Source organism: Siphateles boraxobius, unplaced genomic scaffold, assembly GCF_051911475.1.
Source record: "Siphateles boraxobius isolate OS27281-9 unplaced genomic scaffold, OSU_SipBor_1 32, whole genome shotgun sequence".
NCBI classification, from domain to species: Eukaryota; Metazoa; Chordata; class Actinopteri; order Cypriniformes; family Leuciscidae; genus Siphateles; species Siphateles boraxobius.
The window spans coordinates 3301469-3329384 of NW_027508942.1; the positions used below are offsets into that span (position 1 = coordinate 3301469).

Sequence of the window (27916 nt, forward strand, 5' to 3'; positions counted from 1 at the left end):
GCTGATGGTTTAAAACTCAAACGTGAAGTACAATAGTGTTGTCACACTCACAACATGTCGAATTTAATGAAACCAGGGTTCATTCGTATGGGACAAAAAAAATCAACATTTCAGTCATTTTGTCATTTTTATTTCAATCACATCAGGCAGTGCTTTATTATGGAAAATACTTAAGATTTATCGTTCCTCAATAAATAAAAATCTATAGCCTAAATTCAAGATTTAGTAAAACAGACATTCAAGTTGGAGATGATCTAACAGAAAACATGTTAGAAAAACAATCAAAATTGGTCCACAGTGTTCGTTTTAATTGATGTCACTAATGTCACTCTCCCGCTCTTTTTCCATACGCCAGATGGACGCGATCACTAATGAAGTAGATTGTGATCATTTTGAATTGAGACAGGACTATTGTCTGATATAAACAGTGATATAATACCCTTTGTCGTCTCCTCACTGAATTGTTCATTACATAAGGCACAGTGATGCATTCTGGGTGTTATATCAGCACCGAAATCACGTCCCTTAACAGAGGAGGTACATTCTTCCTGTTCAAGTCCAATACAGTTGGTCATTTTCCATCAGTGTGAATATTAAGGCAGTAGATGTTTGTACTCAATCGAACGATTCTTGCAGAAAGCACCTCGCACTTCGTGGCGAAAGTCAAGAAAGTCCGTCGGTCTCGTACAAAGACGAGTGGTAGTGAGGTTGATGATGTCGCAGTCCACTTTTGAGCACTTGTGGAGATGCGAGGTCCATTTAACCGGTCCTCGCTGGCAGTTGACGCTGGTGCATAGAGAGTTCTTACTGTACGGATCCACCGGCAGGGTTTCAAAGAGCCCTGAGGAAGCGGACCATCTGTAATTCCTTAAATAAAATCCCTTCCGGGTAGAATTTCATCACATTTAATGAACGTCATGAACTATCTGTTGAAGACAATAGAACAAGACAGTTGGCGAGAAAGATGAGGACATGTTCTTCAGTCTATTCTGTCCAGTGTATTTAACAGTTCCACCACACACAAACAAATGGCCATTTGCACAGACTACTTCAGTCTGGTTCCTTTCGTTTATCTTTGTTCAGCTTCAGTTCATCCATTTTCTCCTGTAGGAGAGAACTAGGGGCAGATGAACCTCGCACCCTTGCTGGTAGAGTGGCACTCTGGGATGATAAGGCAGGTAACGTTAGTCTCAAGATGTGTATGCTAACCAGTCTCACTCACCAACTTAACTCTATGCAACCTATTTTGAAAACATCCACTGTTTGCTGTGAAGAATGCAAGGAAAAAAACGTGTGCTTCATGGCAATACCTTTTCAAGGGGGGGGTGTTGTTTCTGGGAATGAAGATGATCTTTCCGTTTGGCCACCGGCGTCCAAACTCCTGGGTCTGTCTGAGTGGACCTGTCGGATTGTGTGGCCGCCTCGGCGTCGCTGTCTGATGAAGTTTGGCCCTTGGAGCTTTCGGATCGGTTTCCATTAGGAAAGACAAATGCTTCCTCTTCAGAACCTGATTTGAAAGGCCGGAAAACAGAGCCAATAAATCATCTGGCAACTTAGTCACCATGAAATCAAAATGGACCATTTTTTGTTCATTCTAAATTATTTATCCATGCAAAATAGCTAACTTCCCTTCACTCTTGTAACTTCTCTTCTCTGATGATGACGTGTTTAGTGACGCAAGGATGGGACAACCTGTCCTTCACATGAGATCACAGCAACAGCAAACCACAAGCTAGCCTCAGCCTTAGACGTCACGCCCACAACCACTGACTGAACGTCTGATACATATGGCACACTTAACTGGAAACAATCCAGCATTTTTGACGTTGTCATCTCATTGGTTGAATTCTACAGGATTAGCAGGAGACGTGTGTGTCGCGTTCTTTGCCAAACTATTCCTATACGCCGGGATGCCAAACCCCCTCATGGAAAAAGAACGCTGTTGTGTTTACAACTATGACAATGAGCGCTTATCAGGGTCAACTAAACAGTGGATTTTCAAAATTATGTAAAGTTCATGGCAAAGACTTTTAAAATGCGTTTTACACACCGGTCTGTTATTGTAGGGACATTGATATTACATTTTCACGCCCCTAAACATGACGTGGAACAGAACAAACTGATTTGATTGGTTGCTTCACATGTCGGTCAGACCATAGATATCCACAATAAAGGCTAGATGTCTTACGGCGGAGCCTCTATTGTCATCACCGTCGGCCATCTTGTCACAGGCAAGCTTTCTGGTGGGCTCTGTGGTACCTGATGTAAGATGAGTGATCCGCACGAACACAAATAGTCTTTACTCGTAGAAATCTTGACGGATTTACAAACGGTTTGGTTTCTTACAAACGTTATTAACGTGGCTATAATTCTGGATTATTATTTATTTATACACTTATTATTCATAAGTATGCAGTGTGATAACTACATCTCTGACGTTTATAACAAACCAAACCGTTTGAAAATAGGTAGAAAATTGAGCAAGTTATGGTTATTTAAAAAGTGCATGCACCATTAAAACACAATGTTACAAGTGAGCGAGCTGCCTGTGACAAGATGGCCGCCAGGTGCGGACGTCGACCTCAATTGGCCAGCGGCGTGGACGAGACATCTAGCCATTATTATGGATATCTATGGGTCAGACGGCCTCTGGACGGTCCTTGGCCAATAAAAGCTGCTATGAAGTCCAGACCTTCTGCCGTCAGTCTGAAGATCTGGCTACGCACGACTTAAGACGTTTTACGTTAAATTAAAACACTTTATACCCAAATGTCAAAAATTTTACTCAAATCAATGAACCGCATTAATAAAGCCCCAGTCTTGCAGATCATTAACTAAAAAAAGTTGTTTTAGGGTTTAGTTACCCTTTAAAGCATTTCTGTGGCTCTTAATCCGTGTATTAGCTTTAAAACTATTTGTATGCTAGTGTATTCATAGACATTGACATGAATTCACTTTTAGCAGATATACACATTTCAATTTCAGTCTTGCTCTTCCAGGACAACAGATCAAGAATATATTGATGTCTCATCCTGCACTACATAAATGTCTTATCAAACAGTTTCTAGAATTATAACAACCCAATAGTATTTACAACTGACAGCAAGCAGCGAATTAAAGTTCATGTCTATGCCATTAGTTGTTTTTTTACAATCGCTAGGACACATTTCTTGATACTTAGGTCCGTTTTTCAAAGCGCTTCACACAGTGAGCACAACAGCAGTTGCATTGATGCATGTGACAATCTTTGCTAGTGTCTTTCGTGCATTTTGAATGTGAAATTAACACCTAACTGGAAGTTGGTTAGGAGAACTGTGTGATGACTGTTAAAAAAGTGACAAAAGTATTGACGTACAGTTAAGTGTAATGGTGCATCAGTTGTTCATTGGATGGAGGCAGATCTCTATGTTAGCTTGAGGTCGAATTTAAGAAAGGGGCGGGGTTTAAGCTAAATGATGATTGACATACGTCACCAGAGAGGAGTCTGTCATTTCACCAAAATATTATTACATTTAAAAATAAAACATACACATGGATGAATCACTCATAATACGATTAATACGTTGCTTTCAGAAAACACAATAAATTTACATTTCATGCTAACTTTAAAAATAAAAGGGACTGGCTCTTCGATATATATGTCCCGACCAAACTTCCTGTTTAAATTGGAAATACATCATTATGGGGGGAATACCTGGTTAATTTTAAAATAGCATACCGCTGTTACTATTTTTGCCACATCTTTATATGCTTAAAATACCCATTAAATAGTTAACATACTATACTTATTATTAAATATTAAAGGAGAACTCCGGGCAATTTTTAAGTTAATCTTGATCGTTAGACCTTTGTGAGTACTGACTATAGAAAAAAAAAACGAACCGGATTGGTGCTTGCTACGCGGAGCTGCGACCGCGAATGCCCAGAGCTCCCACCCAGCTAAAACGGCAGCTATGGGGGCATCGACATAAAGAGCGTTTTTGAGCCTATTAACAGACACAAAATGCAATTAAAATGTCTGTCCAACATGAACAGGGACCCTACATGTGAACAATATGCGTTTAGCAACTTAGCCATTGTTTCAACTCACCTAAATAGTCTTTTAGACGGCAAGCTGTAGTCTCGCGCTGCAGTCCCGTGCTGTAGCCGGAAAAGGTAAACAATGTCCAGGTGGGAGGAGCGTTGATCATGTGCGACGAGTTATGATCAGAGTTGCTTACAAGTGAAGAAGAAATGGTTCGTGTTTGTGCCTTTCCGAATTGTGGCAACCGAATGCGAAAATATAAGAGCTTAAATTTTCATCGTCTTCCTTTCCATGACCTCGAGATTCTGCAGTTTGTGGCTAGTTGTATTTCAACTTGATGTGCAAACTCCCGTAGAAGTACTACGCGCTAAAGATTACCGCATTTGCAGTGAACACTTTGACAAGGATGACTACACACACTCAACACAGCGGGGCCGTTTGAAGAAAAATGCCATTCCATGTACGAAGACTCGTCGCACATGATCAACGCTCCTCCCACCTGGACATTGTTTACCTTTTCCGGCTACAGCACGGGACTGCAGCGCGAGACTACAGCTTGCCGTCTAAAAGACTATTTAGGTGAGTTGAAACAATGGCTAAGTTGCTAAACGCATCTTGTTCACATGTAGGGTCCCTGTTCGTGTTGGACAGACATTTTAATTGCATTTTGTGTCTGTTAATAGGCTCAAAAACGCTCTTTATGTCGATGCCCCCATAGCTGCCGTTTTAGCTGGGTGGGAGCTCTGGGCATTCGCGGTCGCAGCTCCGCGTAGCAAGCACCAATCCGGTTCGTTTTTTTTTCTATAGTCAGTACTCACAAAGGTCTAACGATCAAGATTAACTTAAAAATTGCCCGGAGTTCTCCTTTAAGGGAATTATGCTATTTCAGATTCAGCCTGGGTTCATCAAGCTAATTCATAGGGTTTTTAAATTTGCATTAGCTTAAAGGTGCAGTGTGTGATTTTCTCGGTGTCTTGTAGTTGGGTTGCGAATTGCAACCAAAAGAAGTTACGGTGGCCGACAGGAACATGTCGTCGTCTGAGACAGCAGAGAGTAGCAGTTCAGCAATGAGGTTTCTTTACAAAGATTAAGAAATTATGTTTACTTAATTATTCAGTAAAACAAAATGTTATTGCGAATATTATTGTTACTCGTTGATCATCGTGTCAGTGTTTTATTCGCTGACTTTAGCTAGTTTCTTTGCATGAAGAACAACATAGTGATGAAACGCGTTTGTCCGTTGAGGGCTACTGTAGAAACATGATGCGCAAAATGGCGACTTGACATGTAAGGGAACCCGCGGTGTATGTAGATAGAAACTGCTCATTCTAAGGTAATAAAAACATAATGGTTCATTATGTAATGTCTTTATACACCACTGAAAACATAGTTAAGTATATGATATAGCATTACACAGTGCACCTTTTATACAAGGTGTTCTGGAATACTTTAAATTCTGATTGGTCAACTGTGTTAACATGCAATCAAATATCTTTTTAAAAAATGACTGATAAAATATATTAACAAACAATATAATTAACACACAGATATTCTGATTTCCCAGCTCGATCCAATGAGAAAACTCTATTCACAAGGTTGCGATTTCGTATGATGGCATTCGTATGAATATGTAAAATATTTTACAATCTGATCGGGCGTAAACAGATTACACAAATAAAATAATAATAACAATTATTATTTTATAAATACATAAAATACACAAAATTAAAATTCTGTTAAAAATAGTTATAAACAATTAAAAAAGTTATGAACAGCATTGAGGGTGTTGGTTTTCCTTCCTCTTAGCTATGGTACTTTCATGATCACACCATGGTCTCTTTCTTCTTGCATAATAATATAATTCTCAATTCAATATTTCATATCCATTTAACTGATTTATGTGATAATCATTCAAAAATGGCATAGTGTACAATAAAAAAGGTCATTATTTTAAAATAAACCTCTTCAGGACAGTACAAAGTCCCTCTATGCCATGATCACCCTGTTGGGGGTTATTTTGCAATGTTGACCGGCTGACTTACTGTATACAGTATCATGATTGGCATAAGAAAACTCACTCCAGCTGTTGCCCTTAGTGTGGTGGCCTGAGACGGGGCCTGGGGTGCTGGGACAAGAGCTACTGGTCACCTGGAACCTCTTCCTACACTCCATTCCCACCACATCCTTACAGTGCTTATGACAGTTTACTCCACAGTCTGAAAGAAAGAGCAGGGTTAAAATGGTGCTGATGTGCCAATCTATAGGAAACTGGTTGATTAGTATGTTCTAACCTTTGCAGTGGTAGCCTTGCTTTATGACTCCCCATAACTATTGGAGAATAGAGGGAAAAAGTTAGATGAGATACAAAGACAAGTCAGAGCTGCACAAATGCAATGGTCCTCAGTTTAAACACTCACAAATCCTCCGCAGGAGTCACAGAATGTGGGCCTTTTGAACGTGTTCTCGTGGAAGTTGTGGAGGTTGAAGCCGAGCTTAGCACACACGGACATCCCACGTATGAAATATGAAGTGATTTCCTCTCTACTGATCTCTCCTTCTCTGAAAAATAAAGGACGAAGATTTGATTAATTTAATGAACTGCACACATAAGTCAATCGGGCCTGAGAAAATCCCTTTATATATATATATATATATATATATATATGCATATATAAATAGCAATTAAGACGAATTGATAAAGTTTTATAACTTTACAAAATATTTCTATTTTCAAATCAATGAAAATATATTAGAATGATTTCTGAAGGATCATGTGACACTGAAGACTGGAGTAATAATGCTGAAAATCCAGCTTTGCATCACAGGAATAAACAGTTTGAAATAGTAAATGGATATTTTTTTACTGTATTTTTGATATATGTAGTCGTGATGATCTTAAGATACTCCCTTTTAAAACACTAAAAAAACCTTTGGACGAAAAAAAGTGTTAGTTTCACTTCTTGTGTGTTTTTGGGGGGTTGCGTCTATCAGAGTGTAAAAGGCCTCGTACCTATCGCTCTCGTGTGTGCAGAAGGAGAAGGGGAAATTTGCAGCAATCTTCTCAAAGTCCTCCAGAGAAATGTAGCCATCCATGTTCAAATCATAGTTCTTCATGATGGACTGTAGGGGGCAACACAATCATTGTAATCTTGAAAGCAAGAGACTGACATCTGAAATCTGTTGGTAACATTTGGTCTTGCATGCTATTAAGGAAGTGAGAGTGGACGGCCAGGAACCAGTCACAGTAAGGAACTGGCCCTATAAGAGTGGGAATAAGCACGTTTCTCACTTACATCCACCATCTGTTTAACGTGTTTGGAGATGGTTGCGGGATCCAGGCGTGGAGTCAGTCCCGAACCCCACTCTGCAACCACTGGAGGCTTCACCGGAGCTACGGGCTACAGAACGAGTGTGGTTAGAGACCTGACAGTTTTGTTTTGACACTCGCATAACACCAGCACTCATAAGATCACTCATAAGGAAAATGTTAAACAAACAAAGCTGCTTTATTTGTAAAATGCGAATGCTGTCACAGACAGAGGCTTTATAGGAAATAATCAAACAAAACGTGTGCGTAACAACACCCACACAGAAAGCGACGGAGATAACTATCTCGCATCTTTCAGCAATGTGTCTTTTTTGTGGTTTTCTTTGAAGTGTTTGCACAAAGAGGAGTGCGTCGAGTCCTGTACCCACACATCTGAACGGGATACTCCCTGTCTATAAACAGGTCACATACAAGGTCAGACAATATGAAAACACTAGCATAAATCATGAATATCAGCCTGTTGAATATGTCTAATATGTAATGCATGTCAAAGTTTGTGTATGAAGTCTTTTTGATATGTTAGAGAGCTACATTTTCATACTTTCTGAAGAAAATCTGAGTGATACTTGCTTGCTATAATGCCATGGTACCGTTGGAGGTTACCAGGGTGTTGCTATGTGGTTGCTAAAGCGTTCTGAGTGGTTTTCAGTGTGTTTTTCCATGTGGTTCATACTGTTATTGCTGGTTTCTTACTGGGCCATGTCAAAAGAGCACACCTCCAATTCTCTATGATATAATTGTCCATATATGGCATTTTTCACAATAATCTTAAAAGTTCTTGGGAGTTTTGCAAACAGCAGCAGGTGAAAATGACCCAAAATGACTGAATTTGTAGAAGCTTTTTAAAAACTTGTGATGCCATTTGTGACTTTTGCTATTAAAACTTGATTGCAAACTAGTAGTAACTGGTGTCAATGACAGTAGGAGTGCAATTACCTGTGAACATTTTAATGTATAAATTGCAAAAAACAAACAAACATGTTTTTCTTTTTTCAAGACATTCAGATGGATGGATGGATGGATGGATGGATGGATGATAGATAGATGATAGAAAGATGGATAGATGAATGATGTATGGATAGAAGATAGATAAAAGATACATGGATGGATAATAGATAGATGGAATGGATGGATAGAAGATACATAGATGGATGATAGAAGGATGGATAGACGATAGATAGATAAATTGCTCATAATAGATGTGTATTCAAATCAGTGTATCTATAAATTAATACATTTAAATAAATTAATATTTAAGAAATATATCAATTAATATATAAGAATGAGAACCATGTCGTTGACATTAATATCTTGTGTTAGGTGTTTGATTGAATCCTGAATCCTAAGCATGAGCTACAGCCAGATAGCAAGGCAATGTTAATTTTGAGGGCCTCACCTGAATTTTGGGGTTCTTGGGTTCCTTTGCGTAGGAGAGCTCATATATCTCATCCTCCGTGTAACACAAGTCTAGCGAGAGCTGTGGGCAAGGTGGGGCAGAACCGTTACACATGAGAGGACGCCTACTGTTTGAAATCCACATCTCTCAGTATCACACACAAACAGCCAAGCATAACCACAAAGATGAGGGCTGCCCGGCGAAATGTTAAAAATACTCATTTAGGCTTATAAATAGATGCAGGTTCTCTATGGAAATCAAATATAGACATGTTTTCATGCTTCTAAATAGACACAATTATTCCATGTACTGGTGGGGCCAGGTCAGGTATTTAGTATTTACAACCCACAGCATGCATGAGGCACAACAAACACTTCCGAGAAGAGAGGCTCTCCAGTATAAATGAATTTGTTGTTAATAAATCACTTTCAAACCACCATTTTCCCTGTGTCTCACCGTTAGCAGGTGCAGCAGGTCTTTGTTGGCCTCAAACGGTGGGGTGCAGTCATGGATGGCCAACAAGTCGCTAATGTTGCTGTATAAATGCTGCAGTTTCCCCAAGTTGATCTTATCGTCCTCAAGGTAGTCTGGCAACGCCTCGTTGAGCGAGATCAGATCTTTGAGATGAACACCCAAGATGGGCACCTTGAATCCAGTGCATTCGCTGTACACCCGCCTGTAGTTTGAATAGTTGCTGTAGGATGACAGCAGCTCTGTGAGCTCACTGAGAGTCTGGAGGGGGGGATAACAGGTATTGAGCCTCTCTGAAAAGTTAATCTCATTTCGTTTTTTTTTTTTATTAATATCAATAAAGATTGTTTTTTTAACATTAGTTAAAGGTGCAGTAAGTGATTTCTGAGAAACACTGTTGATATTTTAAATCAACCCAAACAAACACACCCCTCCCTTCATTGCTTTGTCCCCAAAATGCACGAACACACAATAAAAGAGTGGATGACTCTTTATCATAGCTGCCAAGCAAAATAATGCTTCGAAAAAATAAAGCAAAGATGACGAACGACAAGGAAGAACAAAAAATAAACAGAGTACACAAGAGTATATACAAGCAAGTGTTGGTTGTTAGTTTCCAGCAGCTCCAGACAAACAATAATACTCAAAACTGCCCTGTTACTAGTGCTAACATTACAATAACTTATCTTGGTTCTGTGAAACGTGGCAAAACCAATGTTACTCATTTAAGGAGCAGAAACAACTCAACCTCAGGCCTTCGTGCTTAGGTCCCTCCAGCGCTGGAAAGCTTTTCTAATATTAACATGGGTCCTAAAACTCTTGTCTGATCATAATCTTTCTTTTTCCTTTGAGATTTTCTTTTTTGTATTTGTAATGTCTCTCAGCCATCTCTCTTTCTACAGTTTTTCTTCAAAACTCTTGCTCACTCACTCTCTCCTCCCCCATCATGAGTGGACACGCCCCACACTGCTGAATGGCTAACTCTCTCCTCCCCCATCATGAGAGGACACGCCCCTCACTGCTGAATGGCTAACTCTCTCCTCCCCCATCATGAGAGGACACGCCCCTCACTGCTGAATGGCTAACTCTCTCCTCCCCCATCATGAGAGGACACGCCCCTCACTGCTGAATGGCTAACTCGTTCCTCCCCCATCATGAGAGGACACGCCCCTCACTGCTGAATGGCGAACTCTCTCCTCCCCCATCATGAGTGGACACGCCCCACACTGCTGAATGGCTAACTCTCTCCTCCCCCATCATGAGAGGACACGCCCCTCACTGCTGAATGGCTAACTCTCTCCTCCCCCATCATGAGAGGACACGCCCCTCACTGCTGAATGGCTAACTCGATCCTCCCCCATCATGAGAGGACACGCCCCTCAATGCTGAATGGCGAACTCTCTCCTCCCCCATCATGAGTGGACACGCCCCACACTGCTGAATGGCTAACTCTCTCCTCCCCCATCATGAGAGGACACGCCCCTCACTGCTGAATGGCTAACTCTCTCCTCCCCCATCATGAGAGGACACGCCCCTCACTGCTGAATGGCTAACTCTCTCCTCCCCCATCATGAGAGGACACGCCCCTCATTGCTGAATGGCGAACTCTCTCCTCCCCAATCATGAGAGGACACGCCCTCACTGCTGAATGGCTAACTCTCTCCTCCCCCATCATGAGAGGACACGCCCCTCACTGCTGAATGGCTTACTCTCTCCTCCCCCATCATGAGTGGACACGCCCCTCACTGCTGAATGGCTAACTCTCTCCTCCCCCATCATGAGTGGACACGCCCCTCACTGCTGAATAGCTAACTCCTCCCCCATCATGAGAGGACACGCCCTCACTGCTGAATGGCTAACTCTCTCCTCCCCCATCATGAGAGGACACGCCCCTCACTGCTGAATGGCTTACTCTCTCCTCCCCCATCATGAGTGGACACGCCCCTCACTGCTGAATGGCTAACTCTCTCCTCCCCCATCATGAGTGGACACGCCCCTCACTGCTGAATAGCTAACTCTCTCCTCCCCATCATGAGTGGACACGCCCCTCACTGCTGATTAGGTATAAATGTGTTGTGCTGCTCAGTCCAATCCAATTTCAACAGTGTTTCAGAAATCGCTTACTGCACCTTTGTAATTACATAATTCATTAATCTGTTAGTTTCAACATACACTAATACATTTTTTAACATTTCAAGATATATAAATTAATATAAGCATAATGTATACTACCTGTCAAAAATTTGGATTTCAAAAGATTTTTAATGTATCTTAAGCTGTATCAATCAGAAATGTAGTAAAAACAGTAATATTGTGAAATATTATTACAATTTTGCTATATTTTAAATTTTAATTTAATTTAAACCATGATTCAGGAATCTTTGATGAACAGAAAATTCAAAAGAACAGTATTTATTTGAAATAGAAATCTTTTGTAACATTATAAATGTATTTACACATAAAACAACCTACGCTGTCCTGTACCTTACACAAGGGCAAAACACCAAGATTGTTATTTCAATTGTCCTTCCAAAATAGGACAACAACTAAAACATTTACGTAAGGAGCCCAAATCCTTCATTAAGATGGGCCCACATAGAATCTGCAATCATTTTTGCACTGAATTTGGAGGGAAACCTAGATTTCAGTGGATTTGTCTCCACTAGAATTGCATACAACTGAACTAATACTAAACACTGAAAACAATGAAAATGATTGACTTATGGTCACTGTGTTGTAGACATTGTGAACTGCGCTAAAGATGCAGCTGTTTCTAGATCAATAGCTGAAAGATCGACAATGACTTAAAATCAGGCAATTTTTTAAGCCCTTGTAATAATAGTTCCGTGTGAGCAAAGAGGATGTGGCTAGCAAACCTAGGGGTCAGACAGACTGACCTTTGTGACATCAGAGGACAGCAGGCTGGCTGTATCTTTAAGACGAGAGATGGAACTATGACACAGGCCTCCTATCACCGCCATCAGAGTATTGAAGTTTTGTAGAGCTCTCAGCTTCTGCTCAAACAGGGGTACAGATGAGAAAAATGCAGTGAATCGTACATTACATTCTCTCGATGCATGGCAACACCATGCTGCTTACATCCTCTTTCCTGTAAAAAAGCACTTGAAAGCGACAGTTATGCAACAGTTCTCCCGAATCATTTCCCAATACAGGAACATTATTCTTGAGTGGCACACTTCACTCCACTGACACATCATTTGACGCATTTGGATGTTTTCTAGGTGTTTTCTTTGGGTTGTCTTGTACGTAGATTTATGCTTGTGTGGTTAAATACAGGCCAGCACACAAAGCACATGTGATGTAATCGTTTCCTCTGAACCAATACATGAAATGCTCAGGCATCCTCAAAGTGAGCTGTCTTATAGGCTTATCCTGATAGGTGTCCCTGATCAACTGACCGATATATGATGAATTTACATGGTTTTAAATTTTGTAATCAAAAAAATGTCATGTCTTCGGTGTCATGTTGTAAAATGTTTTACGATGAATCAGACTTCTCACGGACAGATAGGACAGGCAACCTAAAAAATGAATTGCCGCAGGGACGGAGATAAACCACATGTTTTGTCATGTTCTCTTCAGTACATTTTACGTCATTGTCTTGATGGAAAGTTACAGACATACTGTTCTAGACTACTGAAACATACATATTTCAACATGTACAATTCTTTCATTTTCAGATCCACAACAGTGACTGCTCAGTGCTCACAAAATTGGTTTCCAGGTGTATTTATCCAATTCATTTTCTCCAAAGAGTATTGTTTTAAAACATTCTTCAATAAAAAGTTTAAACCCAAAAGAATCACAACAGTACAAACTTTGATTAGAAGCAGATAAAAAAATATACAAAAGAAGTAAAAGTGCGTATGTATGAATGAACTACAAATTTCCATGAAGCACTGGCTTGGATGTATCAAAACAGCAATTATTGATTATATACTGATTTTACTGATATGCTGATTATTTAAACTATTAATTATAGGTAATTAATTGTAAGCATAGACTACAGATATTTATTACAAAATGTCACTGTATACTGTATCTATATTAGTGGTGTTAAATCGATGAATAGCATCTAACATAAAATTTGTGTTTATAATATATATATATATATATATATACACACACACACCTATATGTATGCATGTATATGTGTGTATATATATATAAATATATGTGTGTGTGTGTGTGTGTATATATATACACGTGCATATATATAAATCTAAAATATATATATATACACACAATGTATTATATAAACACAAACTGTTATGTTTAGATGTGATTAATCAATTGGACAGCACACATATATATATAAATAGTTAATAATTCATATTAATTATTTAAATATATATCAAAGTAATCAGATCTTTGTTGCCACATCGTATCACTTCCTCTCCAGGATTATGGGTAGTGTAGATCTTTATTGAGAATTTGGCTAGTGCACTCACTTTAAAAAAAAAAATTCATATACCATCATTTAACAACCTCTGATCCTATTGTAGGTGTCTTGAAGTGTTTATATTTCATTGCTAAAATTCAATTTCTCAGGAGAAAATGAATGTTACTTGTATTTCTGGAAGCCCACAGTTGCGCTCGACTGAATGTGTGTGTGTGTATGTAATTACCTGTGCTACATGAATGAACTTGGTGAAGACCTCTGCTCGCTGCTGCGGGGTGTGTCTGTTGAGGATCATGAGCTGGACCCACTGGGAAACTCCGTTGCAGAGCATGACAGAGCGCTCGAGCGCCGGATTATCCCTCACTGAGCCATGAACCACGTAACTGCGGTAGTCCAGGAACTAGAGTGACACACAACAACAGTCACAGCTGAATCCAGGTGTGACGAGCACTCACGAATGTGATCGACAAGACATAACGATCCTCTGATATGATCTAACATGTCCTGGTATGAGTGCAATGGGTGTGATTATGGTTGCTTTATTAGTCAGCGTAAGTCTGGGCCGTCACTTCAGCATTATACTGAGGTTAGACTGTCACATAAACTCAGCTTGCACTAGATACTGTCATAAGTTTTCAGGGTGACTTACTGAGACGTTGCAGAAGTTTTTGAACTCCAAGTAGCTGAGGTGTTCGGCCATCTCATCTGGTTCCATGTGGTCAAACAGCAGCGAAACCTTCCTTTTCTTCACAGAGGGAGAGGGAGTCTGGGAAACATTCACTGGAGGATTACTGGTTTCAGACATAGTGATGGACAGACAGAAACCAAATAGATCGTCACAAATCAGACTGGTGAAGACAAGAATGTAGTCAGAAACAAAGACTTATACTGAAACAAATTACTCATACTGTTCCGAAACTATTTTTTTCAGCATTATAGTACAGTTAGCAATACTATAAAATTACACAAATTGAATTATGTGGTGTCTAAACAAATCAAAACTATCAAAAGTTTTTTTTAAATAACAAAAAAACAGATATAAGGTTACTAACGCTCTTGTCAAAGACCAAAAGATTTTCTGGCATGCCAATAAAGTTACTTGAATCTGGAATTTAAAAACACTCACATGTAAGGTGTATTGAAGAGCTGATAGTGTGAATCGGTTCCTTCATCCCTGACCAGAGCCCAGAGATCTCCCATTGCTTCTTCTAACAGAGGGTCCACCTCAAACATCAGCCTGAACTGATTCATCCACTGCCTGAGACAGACAGAAGAAGCGGAGGACAACGAATCCAATGAATCCTTTCATTCATTAAGTGATTTTTAGGTGCACGCGTGAATGTTGTGGATCCACCAACCTGATGAAGTGGCAGATTTGTGGGCGCCTCTGTCCCCTTTTCTCTGTAGGACAATCCTTATATGTTATAACAAGTCAAGGAGGAAGAACAGAAAAACGAGAAACAAACACTTACACTCACTGAAAATAATCCGCCCTCTATAAACAAGCTAAACGGGCAGCTCTTGTTTCTTTGTCAGTGGGATTAAGAGCAATGTGAGGCTGTGACTGAAACCAAGACTATTCTATGAATGATGGACGAGGTAAAATAATGGCAGTGGTGCTTGAAGGAGGATATAGAGAAAGCAGCTTATGGGCGAAGATGTGTGATGGTACAACCCAGTTATGCATCATCAGGGTCATATGGACAAGCTGCGTCCCTCTGGTCAGTTTCCCTTCCGAGTCTACAAAACAAAATGTTTAGAATTAGATACAAGATGGTTTCCAGGGCATTGAGTCCACCTCCAAGTCTATATTGTCCTCTCTATACATGGCATGGATTTCGCCTTCAATATGATAATAATAATTATAATTGATTTTATTCAATAATTCAATTACCATAATAATTGATTTTATTATCTACCATCTGAAAATCGCACATCTTATAAAAGTCTTCTTCTCAATATGCCTGATTTTGATGTTTTTGCCGGGAAAATCAATAGCATGTGATGTTTACGCGAGAGCCTCTCTTCTGTTCAATGACACATTAAATGATAGCTTATAATGTTATTAATTCAAACTATAGCCTCACATCGCTATCATCAGATGCTTTCTTAACTTCTGTTTTCTCACCGCTGTTGTTTTTGTTGTGTGTTTATTTTGTTATTGAGAGGAAAGCGTTCAGCACATTTTTATATATTCATATGAACGTCGCTGTCAGTAGTGTGGATGTTCGTTTATAGTACAGTATATCGCTGCAAAGGTATTTCCAACTTCTATTTACTTTTAAGCAACGAACGAAAAAGAACTTTGCCTTTCACTGGGTGAATTGTACTTTAATGTACAGTGTGAAGATGAATATTCATTTTGAGGTTTGCTAATGATTACATTTAACAGTGTAATTAAATTATAATTATTTTTAATTATCAACTTTAAAGTGAGAATTAGATGACGGAAAAGGTTATCTAAAGGTAAAAAACTGGGAAATAAACATGAAATATTTAGTATCAACCAATACTGATGAATTTAAAAATCTCAAATATTGATCAATAACAGATATGGTACAAATATATAATGGATCCCTAGTTTAATACGTAGGGTAAGAAAAAAAATGCAAATTGTATTATAAAAAGGGGGATGACAAAAAAAACAACTGAGGGGGAGAGACATCTAAAGATAGAGAGCAAGAGAGAGGGCAGGCCTGCGAAACTGAGGCGCACAATCAGGCTTTGTCTCATTAGCATAGAGGGACAAACACATTCCCAGGCCTTGAATGCTAGTATACCAAAAGATTTCCCTCTGTTTCTCTTTCTCTCTCTATCCCTCTCTCTTTGACAAGAGCAGCGGTCCCGCTGTCCCTCAAACTACTCGGCAGACTTACATAATCTGGCTGGCACAGGATACTGGGAATGATGGGCACATGAGGCCGGAGACAGGGGTGAAAATCCCAGAAAAGTGGGAGATATATGACTTTCTGTTCTGACAAGTGACTTGACATTAACTTTTTTTCTCACCAGCCATTGTGGCTAGTGGTTACTAGCCACTCAGCATTTTTACTGGTCACAATTTTGACATAGATACCATGGGGGAAAACTGCCATATAGACATTTTTAATATTATCTCATAATTTGTCAGCGGGTATATTAGGCTGCTGTCACTTTAATACATGACGCACGGATCTATTATAGTGTTACTCATACGTTTTTTCCTCAACTTTTTACGTTCACTCAAAACATAACTAGCTGTTTACGTGAAAACTCATTTTGACATTATTTTATGTGTATTTGACTGTTTAAGCGCAATAAGCAGCGAAAAATAACTCATTTAGTACTGAGAGGCGGCTTTATGAGTGCACACTTGGGTATGAGCACAAAATCGGAGAGATGAGAGAGCAAGAAAGCGCAGCTGGAATCGTGTATTCCATGGGAAATGAGTATTGGAAGCGTTTCAGATATTTCAGTATCGATATGCATTAAAAAATCGATATTTTGGACAACAGTACATTTCACTTAGTTTATTATTTCAAATGCCTTTTTAAAAGAGTACAATTGAAAAATGTATGTATAAATTTCAACCCGGGTGTTAATGTGAAGCCCTGGATGTAACTACTTTAACTACTCGGAAGTCATCATTTGGTCATGAAAACATCAGGACAAGCAACCTGTTGAATGCAAATGGCTGTCATGTAGGGTGAGGCTGACACTGACAGACAGATACGGGTGAGTTAAACACTGACCGAAGCAGTGGAGGCAGCGGAGGATGAGTTCGTCCAGGCTGGCAGAGCGGAAAGAGTGAGCCGGTGGACTCTGAAGAACCCGGCTGATCTCATGAGGACTCGGGCAAGTCATTCTCCTCTGTACTGGTCTTCTGGTCTTTATCACAGCACAGGATTTCCTGCTGCTGTAAACAAGTGATACAAAAAAAAAGGTATATTCAAACAACCAATGCTGATCAACAGTACAAATGGGACACGTACACAAGCATTATTCAAAATTCCCAAACACAAATAAACTAAACATAGTATATATAGCAACAGTTTACAGAACAGACATAATTTTAGCTGCCCATCAAACCACAGAAGTTTCACATTATCACATCGGTCACTTGTCTTTGCCAGGCTAAGCAGCATTTAGATCTTTTGTTAAATATTATGAAATGATGTTGATGTTGAAAACTTCATTTGTGGTTCCCTAATGTTGCATTGAAAACCACAGCAGTGTTGATGGGGCTTTTTGATAATGGCTGTGTCATTGGTTATATGTGATCTGGTCATGAGAAAAGTTGTGTTAAGTGTTCTGTTTTGCTTAGACTACCTCTTAGGTATTGGCACATACACCTAAAGATACTGTACAGCCACCTAAAGGCCCTGTTATACTTAATTTTCTGCATTCTGCTCCGTCTCGTGAGCCTTTCAAAGTATACTCCTTAGGCCATGAGCGTGGAAAACACACTTTGTGTGGACTTTGTTTTCAAGCCCTCAAATCATTCGCACTTGCGCTGTTGTACGCAGACAGTCTGTGCAGTCAAAAAAATTGGGCCATGTTCGGATGTCACCCAACTGATGATGGAAATTACGTCACACGGACAGTGGGCGGACCGTCGTGGAATGTGGACTGATGAAGTATGCTTTGGGCTTAAAGGGATAGTTCACACAAAAATGTTAATTATCCCATACTTTTCTTACCCTCAAACCATCCTAGGTGTAGCCTTATGACTTTCTTCTTTCAGCAAAACACAGAGTTATATTAAAAAATATCCTGGCTCTTCCAAGCTTTATAATGGGAGTGAATGGTTACGCCTGAACTAGACTCGCGTACGGCCATTAGGTATGGAAGCCAGCGATTATAGTTTATGAAGTAATAAATATGTTTTTTTTTTTTTTTACAAAAACACGTTGCTTCTCTTCAGAAGGCATTTATCAACCCCTTGTAGCCTCATGGATTACTTTTATGAAGGATGGATGCACTTTTTTGGGCTTAAAAATTTTTTTACCATTCACTCCCATTATAAAGCTTGGAAGAGCCAGGATATTTTTTTAATATAACTCAGAATGTGTTTGGCTAAAAGAAGAAAGTAGCTACACCTAGGATGGCTAAAGGGTGAGTAAATTATGGGATCATTTTAATTTTTCTGTGAACTCTCACTTTAAATTGTTTGTTTGTTTATTCTAATATCCTGTTTCTTTTCTCATAGGTCTGATAGTTTCACATGGCGTACCTTAAAAAAATGTCATAGACGACAAACATTGTAGAAGAGAACTGAGTTATATTAAATGGTGAGAAAATCATAGAGACTCGAGGCATGTCTTTCTTTTGACTTGGGCCAATAAGCAAACACCTAGAAACCACTTAGAAACTCCCTAGCAACCATCCAGAACTCCTTAGCAACCACTTAAAACAGCCCTAGCAACCATTGACTTCCATGCGTTTGGATGCAAATGTGGTGTACAGGAAACACTAGGCCTAGTTCAAACAAAGAAGTTTCGTATTTCGCTGCGCCCCAAAGTTCGAATTTATATTACGTTCTATTGTGACCAATAGAAAATTGGTACGCCACACCATGGCCTTGTATAAAAGAATATAAACTTTAAATCTATCCAGAACACCTTAGAAACCACATATAAATAACCTAGCAACCAGACAGAACACCCCAATACTTACTTAGAAACACCCTAGCAACCACACCAAACACTTAAGCAAACACTTGGAAATGCCCTAGCAACCAAACAAGCAACCACTTATAAATAGTCTTGCAACCAGCCAAACACTTAAATCAAGCACTTAGAAACCACTTAGAAATGTCCGAGCAACTATACAGAACACATTAGAAACCACTTGGAAACACCCTTGTAACAACCCAGAACAACTTAGCAGCCATCCAGAAATTCCCTAGCAACCACTAATAAATATCTTAGCAACCACTTAGAAACGCCCTAACAACCTGCCAGTACACTCTAACCTAAAGAAGACCAAGAGAATGAATAGGGGATGGACATTGATACAAATTTCACGATTCGATTCAATTCAATTCACAAGCTTGCGATTTAATTCAAATTGATTCTATATCGATTAATTGGGGCTTATCAGGTAAAGATGGCAAACCTGAAGAACATGATAAAGAAAATACATTGAATAGCCTATGCAATATAGTGCATATATTTATCCAAATGCTCCAGTCTAAGTTCATTTTTTTAGTGGTATAACAAGTTTTTGGACATTGAATGGCTTTTCTGAGGATGTAACTTTTTACAGTCTATGGGATGTAACATTAGGCCTACATGCCATTATATTACGTAAGCAGTTTTATTAATGTCATTCCGTGAATGAAACACTGATTGAGCACTTATGAGACATTATACGGATTTCAGTAAGATGTAATGTATCTTTCAACATACCTTCTAAATCATGTTTATTCCATGCTGTATAACTAGTAGCAATAAAGCGCGGAAGAGATTCACGTGCGTTTCGTTAAGGCGCCATATGATGTTGCGCCACAAAGAGCGCCAAAACGGTATTGTTTGAATTTCATAAATAGATTTGACAGAATTTGAAAGCTGAGATGTTGTTTCATATCAGAAGTAATAAAGAACCAAGCTTATTGCGATTTAATGGATGGGAGGCGAGGCGTGTTAAAGTTGCTTATTCAGCAACGGAAAACAGACTGGAAGATCGACTTTTTTGGGATTGAACCCTCTAGGCCTCTTTGGTCAGTAAATTAATTTACTTTTTAAATTTTTGTAATTTTTGCTTTATAAATGGTCTGACACTTGATGACTTGTGGCAGTATTACGTGAACACACACACACACACACACACACACACACACACACACACACACACACACACACACACACACACACACACACACACACACACACACACACACACACACACACACACACACACACACACACACAAATCATGATTAGGATATGTTAATGTATTTTAAAAAAATAAAAATTCCCAATTTAATTTTAATGGAAAAAAGTGTTTATTAAAATGTTATATATAATGTTATATATATGTTATATATAATCAAAAAAATATTTTCGAGCAAAAATATATTACATTGATTTTCCTGAAGAAAAAGGGCTCAGAGGGGAATTGATATCAGTTCTTCAAAAAGAGAATCGATTAAAATCGAGAAATCAATATTTTTTTTACCCAGCCAGCCCTAGAAACCACCCTAGCACCTTTGCAGTAAGTTTTACACAGAGCAAGCAACACTCTTTATATAATATAAATATCTAGTGGCTTAAAGGTGCTCTAAGCGATGTTGGGTGACGTCACTTCTTGTTGACGTTCGAAGTATTGTCAAACAAAACGGGGGCTAGCCATAGGCAGTAAAAGAAAAGGACACAGAGACCTCCTTGATTTCAACGGAGAAAACTGAAGCCCGATTAGAGCACTCACTTCCTGATGGCTAAGCGACTGCGCAGGCCCAAACTGAGCTAGACGACAGTCTGACAGTTGTAAATCTTCTAGTAGCTGTGCCAAAACAAATCTGAATCACCCAATTCCTCAAAAACATTGTTGAAATATTTTGTCCCGTTGCTTTTATGGACTCTCTATCTATGGGCTTTTCCCTTACACTTTATGTGCCATTGTCCCCCCGATTGCCTCACAGACAGTAAAAGATTGCCTGCAAGCTTCTCCTCCTGTCTATACAGTAATTTCTCTACTGTGCGACAGAAAGTCGCGTGGTTATGACGCAATCGTTAGCCTATTTTTACAAAAACGGCTTCTACGGGGCCATAATGTAAGATACAAAGTAATAGAGGCTTTTATACATTGTCGTGTCTCTTTAAAAATAAATAATGGACAAATGAAGTCTTTGGACGCCTCAGATGTAAAGTTATTCGCTGTCAAAGTGACGCCAAAATGAATGGGATTCAATGGAATGCTAACGGCAGGTGATGGCAACAATGGCGGCCCCCGTGAGGCTTCAGTTTCCGGCTGATGGATTACCCCCTTGGGGCTAGCTAGACCCTCCCTCCTCCTCATCCGCGCACTAACCCCCCAAACCCCACCCCCCGCCTCCAAATCCTTCTCGTCGGTTATTGGCTGGAACAGTTTATGTTTCGTGGTGCGGGTTAGCCCAGTTTGTTTTTGTTGCTGTTTGTGGAGCCTGGGGTGTCTGCAGAGACTGCGTTTTTTTACAGTGTGTTCAGGGGACAGGCAGCTAGCGGATAGTGAGGAGATGTTTGCTATATGTGACAAAAAAAGGTTTTGGCATAAAAAACGCGTGACATCGCTTAGAGCACCTTTAAATTGTTCAGATGAAAACCTGCAAGTATGTTTACTACAGGTGCTAAATTAAATATTATTTATATCTACTCTAACACATGTTTTTTTTTATGTACCCGGGATCCTGTGTACATGTGTGACTGTTCGCGCTCTGCAAGCCCTACCGGTAGATCAAGTAAGTTGATGTTTACAGTATATGTAAGGTTGTGTGTTGATATCTGCAGCCCTATACAGTAGATGCCATTATTCAGGCCGTCAATGTCACAGGAAGAGAGACAGTTAGAGAGTGTAGATAAGCATCTCTGTCTTTCTTTTTTATTCTCTCTTTTATCAGTCACACAAAGAAAACAACAACATTGTACATCAGTCTAGCAGTCTGTAAAATTCACATCTGCTGCTGGCTGTGTAAGTTAGTAATATGTCCTCCTTGGACTTGGACATTGATTTGTGTCTCTGACAGCATCAGCAAGAATCACTGTGGTCTGTGACAGTAGTGTCACGAACAGGAAGCTGGTCGTGACTGCAGAGAAGTAGCGATGAGTTCTTAGAACGTCCAAACTCCTCCCAAACGCTCTCTCTCCCATCCTCCTGAACCAATGTCCAGTTCAGCACACTAGTTTTCAATTCTCTCTGCACACACACACACACACACACACACACACACACACACACACACACACACACACACACACACACACACACACACACACACACACACACACACACACACACACACACACACACAAACACACACACACACACACACTGACCTTCTCATCTCATTAAGCAAACCAAGTCTAACCAGTGAGATCAGGGCTACACGAATACACACTCAAGCCAAGAGCATAGATTCACTTCGGTTAAAGTTTGTAGACCAGGAAGACATTTTGGCCTTCCTATTTATACCTTCTTAAAATACACCTCATATTTCCTTCTATTTCTGACAGGCCAGATATTAGACGTGACTGCATAATGCAAATTCCCCATCACATTTTCACCTCTCTCGCGTGCTTATTTGCATCAACCTGCTCTACGGTTGATGACAATACACAATACACACTCTGCAGACCTACACACATACATATAGATACAGACTCACACATACAGTACACAAATGAGGGAAAATGCACTTGGTTAATGTAAATTAATTTGTAAACAAGTCTATGCAAATGTATGCAGTGTGGAATCACCTGGAATCTGGTTATACAGTGTTGTATCAATATTTGGTGTTATTGTAAAAAATGAAAAGTGAAGTCAAAATCTAAACTTAAAAGAAAGCCTGAAGAATTGCGAATTTTATCTTATATTGCTTTTTAACTCTTTCCCCGCCATTGACAGAATTTTCTGTTATTTATGACAACGCTTCCCCACCATTGATGGTAATTTCCAGCAATCCGTGTTTTATTGTTATATGGTAGTGGGCGCTATTTCATATCTTCCGATAGAGTACTAAATCTCCGGATCAAAACACAAGAGAAGAAGTAGCAGAAACGAGAGATAAAAGCATTTCTTATACACTTGCAAAATAACGCAATCATCAAACATTAAACAGCATATAAACTGCTTAACATTACTGAATGAAATGTTGACCAGGAAGAGGAAACGACTGTGAAGCTTTGAGCGTGTTGATGGACTCCATTGACTCTATCTGTGTTTTGATCATAGTTCTGAATCCCATCCAGACGTAGTCTTTGACAAAAACACAATCTTCTCAGCTTTTTTCCAAAAATGCTGCTTTTTTTAATGAAACTTACCCTCATTCAAGTGTTAATAAAAAAAGAATGCATGAAGCTAGAATAAAATGCTCATCTCACTTACAACAAGCCAACGTCAAAGAACTAACTGTTAGCGGCGACGAAAGCTGACTGTGTTGTTGTCGCCTCTCGTCGCCACGTCTCGGCCAGAAAGCTGCGCTTGGACACACCAAAAGGACTAAAGGCGACTGTCAACTAGCATGTGTGTTCTGTGCCTTCGTGGAAGTAAATATCAGTCTATATCAGCAGGTATCAATAGTCTATCTTCATCATTCAAAAAGGGAAACCAAAACTAGGACTGCATATATACACCCCGTAAACAAAGCAGTGTTTGCTTACCATTTCAAATATCAATCACGCTGATGCAGTCAGATCATGTTATTATGGAAATATTTGTGCATTCGAATGCTCAGGTAAGATGATGTAATATTATAACAGCCGTCTGTCTGTACCGTCTTGACTTCAACTGCTCACTTTCATCACTTTCTCTTTAATTCTCGTATACTCGCTCGCTAAGCCAATCAGAGTTCTCTCTCTCACCAATGCCGATTCAACATGCTGAATCGGCCCATAAAAACCAGACGGTGTTAATGAAACTTTAATGAACTTTAATGTCCGACCGACGTAGCCGACCGATGCTCAAAAGCGGCCTGAAGTTGCCCGACGGGCGACGTGTGTCCCGGACTTTAGTGTGTGAGGTAGCATTGTGTACCTTTCAGCACGTCCACTGACCTTCAGCTATCCTTGTCTCGCGAAATTTCGAAGGGCAAAAAAAGGTCCATTGTTAATAGCATATGTGATGTATGAAGCACTTCTCACACACAAGTCAGAACTTTCAAGACAAGCAGATTTCTGGTGGTCAGCACGGACAATTTGCGTGACCAACTTGAGCGAAATCGGTGTGGAAAAGTTTTCATCCTCACATGAAACTCCAGAAAGCAAGCATTTGACTACCCGAGTGCTTGCTCTTCTTCCAAATCAACTGTTTCTTCGCATGTCTCTTAGGTGTCGAGGACTAGTGCCTCTTTGAGCAGTTCAATACGATTAAAATACTTAAGTAGGCTTACTGTTAAAATCAGATACTCTTAAGACTTTACCTCTAATGGGATTGAAGTTGGTTACTTGGAACTTGTGATGGAGTCGTTTTCACTGTAAGGTATCTGTACTTTTACTGAAGTATGGTACCATACTTTTACCATACTTCAGGTACTCTTTACACTTTCTCTGCCAGAAAGCATGGATTCCTATTGAAATGACTGGATTTCACTCGTGAAAATTCACAAGCAACAGTAAATGTGAACGCAACTTAAGTTTGGATAAATAATTGAACTTCTGTTGATCTAATGGTACTGTATATTTCACCTTCACTCAGTCTTGCTTCATTTTATTACAAATATTAATGTGAAAAATGATCAATTATTATAATTAAATATGCTGACCCCTATAGAACCAGTGTGCTGTTTTTAGCTCGGTGAACTTCTTTTTGAGTACGTTTGGTTTGTTTGCACATGACACCCTGGAGTTCAGTATCATAATCCAATGAAGCATTTGCAATCATACAGTGTATTTAATGTTTCAGCGATGCATAGCACCTACTCGCTCACTTTCTCTTCCTCTCCTCCTGCACCCATTGCTCTATTCATGTCATTCAGAAAACAACTTCTCCTTTCTCTTTGGAAATCCCCCCAACCTCCCCCTACCCCTTCCCTGCCACAGTAGCCAGTGTTTTACTCCCAGTTCCTGGCTGCATCTCCAGCTCCATTACCCTACCCCCAACCCTCTCCGAGTCCCTCCACACACACACACACACACACACACGTGCGCGCACACACACGCACACACATGCACAGTCGCGCACACACACACACAAAGAGTCAGGGAACATGCAAATTCTTCCCTTTCTTTCGTTAATTGATTAATTGATGCCAGAGCACTTTGAAGGTCTTGTTTGTAGCCCACTCCCTCTCTCTCTCTCTCTCTCTCTCTCTCTCTCTTTCTCTCTCTCTCTCTCTCTTTCTCTCTCTACCCTCTCCATCTCTGATTCATGTACCTGTAATTTTTTTTTCATTTGACAAATATATATAAAATTATATATAAAATATATATAAAATTATATATATATGCATATTCTTTTACATTTATTTTGTATATTATATTTATTTGTTATAATGGCTTTCATTTATCAGTTATATATATATATATATATATATATATATAACTTTCAAATTTATTTCAAATATTTAATATTAAGATCTCAGATGTGACAAAAAACATTTATATTTGACAAATAGTGATATTTGATATACAGTGAATATATATATTCATATATATTGATACACATTGAATATATATATATATATATATATATATACACATATAATTTACAATAAATGTATTATATATAGGCTATTATTTACCCATATATATATTTATGTATATTATATGTATATTTAATATTAAGTATTATTTTTTATTGAAATATTAAATATGACATATTAACCATTAAATATTAAATAGTACATGCTTGCATAAACTTGCTGTAATGAGACTCATGCTGATAGCATCACTGTAGCCACTGCTATGTCTGTCATTTCCAAGCAATCAGATAAGACCTCTGAGATAACATGCACAAAACTGACGCCCCCAAAAGCTCCTAGTCAGAAATATCGATTCTGCCATTCTCAATTTGCTTTATGACATTTATCCAGTTATACTAGTCATTTTACCCAGGCAGAACTTTTATGTACACTGACACTCTTTTAAAATCTGACTCCGTTTGTTGCATTAGTTAACTTACTGATTAGGTATTAAATGAGTGGACAATAGCAATGTTTCTTCACAACACCAACTGTATATCCCTGCTAATGCCTCTTATGTACTGTAAACACAACGAACGAACATACCTCTATCCACAACCGGTCACAGGAGTATAACTAGGTCAAAAGCAATTTATCTCCCTAGTGCAAAATCCCCTCTTAAAGATCAGAGACAAGCACCACTGCTTCTTCACAGCATACATGAGTGAATCTATACAATCTTGCAAATGTCCCAAAGAGAGCATCTGAATGATGAATGTGCATTTTAAACCGTTTTGAAAGTGACTAGCCTGTCTTTCTCACAGAGAACTGAAACCTAAACACAATGTTCTGAAGAACATGAGGAGAAACCACAGCTTTGTCAGATAACCACAGTGATCACTTTGCAATGCGCTGCAAAATGAGGCACTAACAGACTTATCAAGCCTCAAGTGCACGTTAAACCCAGTGACACGAAGAGCTAAAGCAGAGCTTTGCGTTGAGGTGTCATCAAATCATTTCTAAAGAGAACAGCCGCCTGTCAAAGGACAGTCAGAACGCAATTGAAAGTCAGAAATTCGGTACCTTTTTGACTCCTTGCGATTCATGGTGCCGAATCCTGTCCACCGGTGTCCTGTTGGTGTCCCTCCGGGCTGCTTAAACCCTTACTTGTCCCATCGGGCACCTTGCACTCGCTCTCCTCCAGCCAGAGGTACTAACTGACCTCTTACAGGCTGGGACGAACAGTGGCTGTTCTGTCACGGCTGTCAAAACTTCAAACCTGGAAAAAAAACCAGCTGTTGCGGCTCTGAGTGTTCTCTCTCTCTCTCCTTCACTCACTCACTCACTCACTCTCACACACTCCCCCTCTTTTGTGTTTCTCTGAATATCACCAGAGAACGTCAACCACAGAGCAAAGAGTTACCAAAGCAATAAATAAAAGAAAGTTCAGCAAAGCCCTATTCAACGATACCACATTAGAAATAAAAAAACTGAAACCGTAGACCCCCCCCCCCAAAAAAAGGTTGTCGAAATGAGCATAATCACAACAAACAGCAAACTGCATTCAATACAAACAAGTCCCTATTTAAAATACAGGCACTGGCTCTGAGAGATAGGGGAACTGTCATCTGTGTGCATGTGTGACAGAGGGAGGGGGGAAAAGTGAGTGAGAACGAAGAGGGAGGGATTGAGCTCTTTGGAAAGAGTGTGAGAGTGAGTGATACAAATTAAAAATCATTGAAAGGCCGATTGAAAACAGACAGGAGCCAAATCAGAATGAGAACTCAGTCCAGAGTTTGCTCTCATTAGCTTCTCGTGTGCGTGTGAGTGCGTGCGTGTGAGTGTGTGCGTGTGAGTGTGTGCGTGTGACTGTGTGCATGTGTGTGTGTGTGTGTGTGTCTGGCCTGGTAATCCTTACATTATCAGGACAAAATGTCCCCACAAAGATGGCAATATCTGAAATGTCTGACCTTGTGGGCACA

General features: G+C 39.5%; 1 protein-coding gene and 1 long non-coding RNA gene across 7 annotated transcripts; both read right to left on the bottom strand.

Annotated features, from left to right (window-relative positions):
* Positions 1-113: 113 nt before the first annotated feature.
* rasgrp4 (RAS guanyl releasing protein 4) lies at positions 114-27576 on the bottom strand. Of its 6 annotated transcripts, none has more exons than XM_077194574.1 (17): positions 27018-27576; positions 17374-17537; positions 15277-15382; positions 15001-15063; positions 14769-14900; positions 14292-14433; positions 13869-14042; positions 12117-12233; positions 9205-9480; positions 8749-8829; positions 7318-7422; positions 7035-7144; positions 6442-6583; positions 6316-6352; positions 6103-6240; positions 1311-1507; positions 114-1161 (listed from the first exon to the last, which is right to left on the bottom strand). In XM_077194574.1, exons 1-17 carry the CDS (start codon positions 27038-27040, stop codon positions 1051-1053), a joined length of 2118 nt encoding a protein of 705 aa, XP_077050689.1. In that variant the 5' UTR covers positions 27041-27576; the 3' UTR covers positions 114-1050. The 6 variants fall into 6 exon arrangements, with proteins under 6 accessions (XP_077050689.1, XP_077050695.1, XP_077050691.1 ...); XM_077194580.1 differs by having other exon boundaries at positions 114-926; positions 27018-27572; XM_077194576.1 differs by having other exon boundaries at positions 17374-17534; positions 27018-27528.
* LOC143700860 (uncharacterized) lies at positions 25601-25700 on the bottom strand. The gene is made up of 2 exons (XR_013189658.1): positions 25664-25700; positions 25601-25633 (listed from the first exon to the last, which is right to left on the bottom strand). It is a non-coding gene; the product is annotated as an uncharacterized LOC143700860 (long non-coding RNA).
* Positions 27577-27916: the final 340 nt, after the last annotated feature.